At 56.4% G+C, this 8,267-nt stretch overlaps 1 protein-coding gene across 2 annotated transcripts; it reads left to right on the top strand.

Moving 5' to 3' along the window:
• The first annotated feature begins 750 nt into the window (after positions 1-750).
• ZIC2 (Zic family member 2) lies at positions 751-5,732 on the top strand. Of its 2 annotated transcripts, none has more exons than XM_024925317.5 (3): positions 751-2,107; positions 3,914-4,077; positions 4,291-5,732. In XM_024925317.5, exons 1-3 carry the CDS (start codon positions 1,033-1,035, stop codon positions 4,648-4,650), a joined length of 1,599 nt encoding a protein of 532 aa, XP_024781085.2. In that variant the 5' UTR covers positions 751-1,032; the 3' UTR covers positions 4,651-5,732. The 2 variants fall into 2 exon arrangements, with proteins under 2 accessions (XP_024781085.2, XP_063451919.1); XM_063595849.1 differs by having other exon boundaries at positions 890-2,107; positions 4,254-4,429.
• Positions 5,733-8,267: the final 2,535 nt, after the last annotated feature.

Here is an 8,267-nt window from a genome sequence, read left to right on the forward strand (position 1 = left end):
TATTGTTGTTATTGTTTTTCAGCCCAGCCTCCCCCTCCTCCCCTCCCCCTGCTCGCTTTCTCCCCTCCCACATCCCCCTCCCCCCTACTCCCCCGCCTCCTCCTCCGGCACAACTTAAAGAAAGGGGGAGCGGCGCGGCTGCTGCCTTCATCTGGGGAAATTCGTGGCCACTGCAAGTTTACTACGCGAGGCGCAGCCAATGCCAAGCGCCGAGGCCGAGGAGGGCTAAACACTGCGGCCGCGGCTCCGAACAATACCCGCCGCGCGCGGGGCGGCGCGAGTAGGGCCGCGGGGGAGGGAGCTGTCGCCGCAGAGCGCCGCGGAGAGGACGCCTGGACTCCGCCTGCCGCCCCGGCGCCCCCGCCGCGGTCAGGTGGAGCCGCTGGTGCGCTGGCCCCGGGTGCCGAGCGCGGAGCTCGCCTCGGTCCTCTCCTCGCCCGTCTGCCTGGCGTGCGCACGGCCGCCGCGCTCGGGCACCGTGGCCCTGCCGCGGTTGTGACTGCATTCTACCGGCGCTGCTCGGCGCGGCCGGGCTCCGGGTCCGCTGGGCGTGCGAGTGAGTGTGTGCGTGCGCGCGCGGGTGCGCGCAGGGGTGGGGGCTGCGGCGCGGCGCTCGCCCCCCGGTAGCCCCCCTCTCCTCTCGGCTCCCCACACCTCCCTCCGGCTCCCTCCTCCCGCCCGCCCTCCCCTGCCCTGCCCGCCCGCCCCCGCCGCAGCTCCTTTAATACACTTTGGTTCTCCGCCTGGCTTTGGACTCTTCTCCTCCTCCACCTCCTCCTCCTCCTCCCGCGCCGCCGCCTCCTCCTCCTCTTCCTCTCCGCGCCTTCGCTACGCGCCCGGCCGCCCGAGGCAGATCCAGGCGGCGGCGGAGGCGGCGGGCGCAGGAGAGCGGCTCCCAGGGCTGAAGCGGCCGCCACCACCGCCGCCTGCGCCTGGAGCCCGGTGGCCGCCGGACGCACCGCGCGGATCGGGAGCGGGAGTCGAGGCGGCGCGGAGGCGCAGGGCTCGCAGGGGCGGGCGGGCGCGCTGGCCATGCTCCTGGACGCGGGTCCGCAGTTCCCGGCCATCGGGGTGGGCAGCTTCGCGCGCCACCATCACCACTCCGCCGCGGCGGCGGCGGCGGCTGCCGCCGAGATGCAGGACCGTGAACTGAGCCTGGCGGCGGCGCAGAACGGCTTCGTTGACTCCGCCGCCGCGCACATGGGAGCCTTCAAGCTCAACCCGGGCGCGCACGAGCTGTCCCCGGGCCAGAGCTCGGCGTTCACGTCGCAGGGCCCCGGCGCCTACCCCGGCTCCGCTGCGGCTGCCGCTGCGGCCGCAGCGCTCGGGCCCCACGCCGCGCACGTTGGCTCCTACTCTGGGCCGCCCTTCAACTCCACCCGGGACTTCCTGTTCCGCAGCCGCGGCTTCGGGGACTCGGCGCCGGGCGGCGGGCAGCACGGGCTGTTCGGGCCGGGCGCGGGCGGCCTGCACCACGCGCACTCGGACGCGCAGGGCCACCTCCTCTTCCCGGGCCTGCCAGAGCAGCACGGGCCGCACGGCTCACAGAATGTGCTCAACGGGCAGATGCGCCTCGGGCTGCCCGGCGAGGTGTTCGGGCGCTCGGAGCAATACCGCCAGGTGGCCAGCCCGCGGACCGACCCCTACTCGGCGGCGCAACTCCACAACCAGTACGGCCCCATGAATATGAACATGGGTATGAACATGGCAGCAGCCGCGGCCCACCACCACCACCACCACCACCACCACCCCGGTGCCTTTTTCCGCTATATGCGGCAGCAGTGCATCAAGCAGGAGCTAATCTGCAAGTGGATCGACCCCGAGCAGCTGAGCAATCCCAAGAAGAGCTGCAACAAAACTTTCAGCACCATGCACGAGCTGGTGACACACGTCTCCGTGGAGCACGTCGGCGGCCCGGAGCAGAGCAACCACGTCTGCTTCTGGGAGGAGTGTCCGCGCGAGGGCAAGCCCTTCAAGGCCAAATACAAACTGGTCAACCACATCCGCGTGCACACAGGCGAGAAACCCTTCCCCTGCCCCTTCCCGGGCTGTGGCAAAGTCTTCGCGCGCTCCGAGAACCTCAAGATCCACAAAAGGACCCACACAGGTAACCGCGGGCTGGGACAGGGACCAGGCGCGGAGGGGAGACACGCACAGGCTGAGACTCAGGCTGTGGGTGCCGACGCTGGGCGCAGACCGCCAGCCGGGGACCTGGGATGGGAGGTGTTTTTGCGTGTACGAGAGAGCCAGCAGCTTGTTTATGTTGGACGATGACAATATTATTGGGCTAGGTTTTTACATGTGCGGAAATCGAGTTTTAAATGATTAGCCTCACATCAAATGTATGCTTGGGTCATGCAATTGCTTCGTTTGCTCAGCCCCGGTTAATAATTTCCGTTTTAAGTAGAAAGCACAAAATAAAACTGCTCGCTAATTCGGTGCCCGGGAAGCGAGCCTAGAGAGGATTTTGCCAGCTTGTCTGAATGTGCTTTTCTGCTCGGAGTGTATGTCTGTTTGAGTGGTTTGTGTGTTTTCCCACTTCTTTTACTCGGGGTCCAAACGCCCTTCCCGGGACTGTTTCCCATTAAATGAGTCTGGTGTGAGCCGAAGCTGTAATGCGTTTCTCATTTTTAAGTGTTTTTAAAGCCCGTCTCGGGGTGGGTCGCGGGGGCTTTACTGTGGTTTCGCAGCAGTTTGTGAAATTCTCTAATGGGCACCACAGAGTTTGCGATTCCCAACTTGGACCCAGGTCAGCTAGAGCCCCAGGTCAGCTAGAGCCCCAGGCAGCGCGGCCCCGCGGGGGGATCGCGTGAGAAGAGAGAGCCGCAAAAGAACGCGCCTCCCGCCTCATAGATTATTCATCTATGACCAGGTCTCAGCCAAAATCGTGCCAGACGATTTCCTAAAAGAAAGCCAAATGTTTTAGCAACTTCCCCCGTCAATATTTACTCCGAAGTGGGGATGCGCCAGCGGCCTATTGTTCTCTTCCGGGAAGGGAGGGAGCCGAGGTGCGAGACGAGCTTTTAACAAGGTTTAAAATTTGAGAAATTTATTTGCATGAAATGCTCGCTTTCGAGTCCTGTGTCTGAGCGGATGTCTTTAAGAAACAATTTAGGTGCTAATGGAATTTAACGTTAAACGGTCCCCTTTCCAAGTGGAACGACGTTTGAGTTCTCGCACCTCTAAATGACTCCAAGCATTTGGAATTCTGGCAACAGGATGCAGAGACCGCCAGAAAATTAAACGGGGAGGTTTTGAAAGGCTTTGCTGACTCCCCCAACCCTCGCCCACCAGCTTGTGCCTCTCCGCAGTCACTAGATGCTGCCTTATCTCTAATAGTTACCTTTTCTTCAACTTATTTTTTTTAAAGACGGGAGGTGAGACTAGAATTGTGGTTAATTCAATTTGCAGAATTTTGGATGAAAAATACTGGCTCAGTCACTCTCCACAGCCCGGCCCCCAAACAACACGTAGCAACTCCAAATGTAATTGCTTACTGGCCCTGGCGAGAAACCGACAGCAGCCCAGCAGCCTGTGTGATTTTGATAATGCCCCAAATATTTTGTCATAATAACAGCTTCTCCGTGGCGAGAGCAACTTGTTAGAAGCTGCAAATCCAAGAAGCCCTCTAGAAAGGCAGGCAGGGCCAGGAGCTTCCCCACATTCCTGAGAAATTTGAGGAGATGGACGTCAGCCTGGAAGAAAGTAAAATACGAAATAAATGAGCAGGACTGTCGGGCGGGAAGGCGGTTAATTTGATCTGAGTTCTGCCGCAGAGGGGATTGGACTGGTTTAAGGGACCCAGCCCCCTCAGGCCCTTCTCCCTCGCCGCGGCCCAGCCCCCTCGCAGCCAGAGTGGGGGCTCTGCAGGCTCTGGGTGTCTGCAGCCAGCGCCGATGTTTGCCGTCCACAGGGGAGAAGCCGTTCCAGTGTGAGTTTGAGGGCTGCGACCGGCGCTTCGCCAACAGCAGCGACAGGAAGAAGCACATGCACGTCCACACCTCCGATAAGCCCTATCTCTGCAAGATGTGCGACAAGTCCTACACGCACCCCAGCTCGCTGCGGAAGCACATGAAGGTACCACCGCGGCGGCCGGGAGGAGGGCGAGGCAGGCCGAGGCGCCGGTGCAGCACTGGCCCGGACCACCTCAGCCGGCCTGGGAGGGTCCCCAGGGGCCAGGGCGGCGGGGGGAACATTTCTGGGGGTGCTCTCCCCCAGGGGCCCGGCCCCACAGCAGCTGCACTCACACCCAGTCCCCTCTGGTCCCCCCTCCCGGCTTTTGTCTTGCAGGTCCATGAGTCCTCCCCGCAGGGCTCTGAATCCTCCCCGGCCGCCAGCTCCGGCTATGAGTCGTCCACGCCCCCGGGGCTGGTGTCCCCCAGCGCCGAGCCCCAGAGCAGCTCCAACCTGTCCCCAGCGGCGGCGGCAGCAGCGGCGGCGGCTGCGGCGGCGGCGGCCGCGGTGTCCGCGGTGCACCGGGGCGGAGGCTCGGGCAGTGGCGGCGCGGGAGGCGGCTCTGGCGGCGGCAGCGGCAGTGGCGGGGGCGGCGGCGGGGCGGGCGGCGGGGGCGGCGGCAGCTCTGGCGGGGGCAGCGGGACAGCCGGGGGTCACAGCGGCCTCTCCTCCAACTTCAATGAATGGTACGTGTGACGGGTCGGGGCCTCTCTCCCTCTCCCTGTCCCCACCCCAGCGCAGCAGCCCTCCCCGCAGCTAGCAGCGAGGGCACCTTGTGATCATGTTGTTAAAATTATGAATCTGATTTTTATGATGATGAAAATTTTACCAGCAGAAGGATTTTTTAAAGTTTTTTTTTTTTTTAATAATAATCTAGGCATGAAGAGCAAAAATATCCCTTCCGGAGTCTTTGAAGCTGAAAATATAAAACAAATAAAAAATAAAAAAAATAAAAACCCACAAAAATGTTGAACCAAACCTCCCTGCTAATCTCCATGCCCACGTTCTTTCCCACCCTGTTCCCAGTCTTCTGACAAACTGTGTACATAGCGGACTCCTCCTTTCTCCTCCGAGGTGGTTTTAAAGGCTTTTTGGTGTATAGAAGTTTGTCCATTTGTAAAACTCCGGATTGCGTTCCTCCCCGCCTTCCGCCCCTTCCCTTCCCTAAAGTGATGGGCTTTCTCTTTTCTCTTTTTAGTTTACCCGGTTTCTTTTTAAGTAATGTGGAAGAAAATGGTTTATTTTGTATTGTGGTATTGAATATTGTGTTCCTTTTTATGAGGCAACCTGATTGTAAACTTCATGTAACTATAGACTGGAAAAAATGAGCCGTGCCAAAGTCTCCCTTCTGTTTCTTCAGCACATTGACCCATAGCACACACATACACACCACCAACAACAACGCTTGTGAATGTATTTTTCTGTTAGCTGGGTTTACATGTGATGTTTTAGTGCTTTTGCAAGTTCAATTTGTTAGTTCCTGTATGAAAGATTGTGGGGGAAAAATAAACGTCGTGCCGTTAGCTTTTTCCGTAATAACACCCTTCCTTCTGTAAATACCCGTTACCATATTTATCCATTTGTAATTAAATTATGGTATTAACTTGCTACAGAGGAAACAATATTTATAAAGAATGTTTCTTAACTATAAATATGTACAATTGTGGGCATAAACTGTTTCAGATTTTTTATTTGAAGGTTTTAAGTGGTTTGATCATTTCTTGTGATGTTTTGAGAGTAATGCATACAGAAATATAATAAAATGTGTTGAAACTGCATGAACATACTATTTTTTCTAGCAAAGTTATTAAAGAAAATGGGGAAAGAGGCAGCTGAGGATTGACCTGGGTACGCCTCAGCGAGCCTGAGTGGGCGGGAGGCACACGCGTTCTGGGGAGGAAGGTGTGTGTCTGCATAGAAACCAAGCCAAAGTGCCCGTTTGGCAGAAGGTCTGAAAATTATTTTCTTCGGCCTTTGTTTAATAGCTGAGAGTGAATTAAATTTTTGGAAAGCCCCTGTGAGGAATGGCGGCAGGAACCTTCAGAGCTTCTAATGGCTCCATTATCTGAGGGAATGCCTTTCTTTCTTTCAGCTATTTGGGCTGGATTTAAGAGCACTAAACATTTCCTTATTCTTTGTTTTCCCCCTTTCCTGCCCCCTTTCCTCTCCCTCCCTCTGAAAAGCTGAGGTACAGTTATTTTTAATTACACATTTAAAACTGTGCAGAGTACTTTCTTTTTGAACTTGGCCTAATGATTATAGTTTTAAGGGCCCGTTTGTACCAAAAGTTGCTTGAAATTTTAAGCAGAGAAATCTTGCTGAAGCAAAGCAGCTGTGTGCCAACAAGCAGGATGGTCAAGGGAAGGTGATAAATAGGCTATATTTTGATCTTCTTGGGGGAGGAGATTAGATAGGAAAGCAACAAACCGTTGGCCCCAAAGGAAAGAGAATCTCTTGAAGAATTCAGTAAAAATAGAATAAAATATCGAGACTAAAATTGCCAGGTGGAAGTGAGAGAGCCAGAGCCCCAGCCACCAGCTTTTCTCCCACGTTTACAGCCTTCCTACCTCCCCCGCAGGAGCTGATCAGAGTTTTCAAACAAGATACTCTAAGGAAGAAGGCAAAAATAATTGTAATAACGAAAGGGTAGGGATGGGGAAGATTATTTTTAAATTTCTGAGCCATCAAAATATCTCTCCCAGTAGCTCCAAGAGGCCTTGGGCAGTGCTGGACCTCCCCCCTCCAGCTCTCCCAGCTGGAAAAAGACTTGGGTGGTGGCAGCGACACCTCCAGAGGATCGCGCAGCACCGCCGTGGAGACGCAGAGCGCGGGTGGCTGCGATGGCTGCGGCTGCCCTGCTCTCCTTTCCCTCCAGCCCTGGAATGAGCCTCTGGACCAGGCTGGCCAGGCCTGTGGGGTGCTTGGGGAGAGAGGGGCAGCCCTGACCTCCCGGAGGTCACAATACCTGTTCAGTGGGGAGGAAAGGCGTCCAGCCTTGGGTGGGGGAGTGACCAGAGGGTGACAGAGGCCAGGCTCGCCTTCCCCAGCGGCTCTGCGAACTGCCCAAGCGCCAACTCCTGAAGCAATCAGAGCCCCATTAAAATCAAATTTATAACCCCTAATAATATTAGGTGAAATTATTAAAATAATTGGCATATGTTACTGATCCTTGGGAGAGTTCATTGAACACATTATAAGCTGTGAGGAAAATCGTTTAGAGTTTTCCAAAGCACCCCCACCCCCATGGGGGGACGAAGGAGTCAAATGAAATATTTGTCATAACTTGTGCAAGAACAAAAAGGCCTATTGGAAATGTTTCAACTTTTTAAAAAATTTATTTATTTTTTATTTTTTGGTGGAAATTGGTTTTGAGAGAAGCCCCAAATCTAAGGAGAAGGACAAGATGGGGGTGGGGAAGGCAATTTTACCATGGGGTTTGGGGCTTTTCTTCCCATCTGGGGAAGAACGAAAAGGGCCAGAAGAGGTGGCCGATCTCACAGCCTTGAGTTGGTTCGATTGCTTTCCTCATCTGAAAGTCGGAGAGCCACCCGAGGCCCCTTCAGGTGCGGGGGCGCTGATCCTAGTTTTCAGCAGGAGAATAAAATATGAACGAGGAAGATCACAGCCTGGGAGTGGTCTCCGAGTCCACCCTAGGATGTGTGGAGCGGGCGGGAGCCGCTTTTCCTCGAAAGGGCTCACAGTCCCTGGTCCCTCGCTTCCCAAGGCTTTGTCCAAACAAGTCACGGACCCGACAAGGTGGTCCAGTCTCTCTCTTTGGCCTTTCTTTTCTGCCCTTCGAATCCGAAGGACTGGATGGAGGGGAGGGGATATGGCAATAGTGTAGAAGTGTCAAGATGTGAAAATTGCTCAACTGAGAACGCACGCGGGGGCTCGCGGCCCAACAGCCTGCACCACACTCAGGAGCCTGGGCCTGGGCCTGGGGGTGGGGTGGGGGGGACAGGCGTCCCCCCCACCCCAACCCCAGCCCTATCCCTGCCCGGCTGTCTAAACGGACCTAAATGCTAACCTGCTGTTGCCTTGACTCCAGAGACACGAAACTGAAGCTAGCCCTCGCCCCTCTCTGGGATCCCGCGCTGCGCTGCGGGTAGCTGCCCGCAGGGAGGCCCAACCTGCCGCGGCTGGAGCACGGTTTCTGCTAGCCGCCGCCGTCAACTTGAACTTCAGTGAGCCTAGGCCGGCTTCCTTCGCGCTCACCTCCATCCACCACCTAAGAAGTCCCCTCAGCGCGAGCGTCGCTTTATCCGGAGGCAGCTGGAGCCCCCTCGGGAGGCCCGTCATTATTATTATTAATT

This window comes from Pan paniscus, chromosome 14 (genome assembly GCF_029289425.2).
Source record: "Pan paniscus chromosome 14, NHGRI_mPanPan1-v2.0_pri, whole genome shotgun sequence".
Classification (NCBI taxonomy): domain Eukaryota; kingdom Metazoa; phylum Chordata; class Mammalia; order Primates; family Hominidae; genus Pan; species Pan paniscus.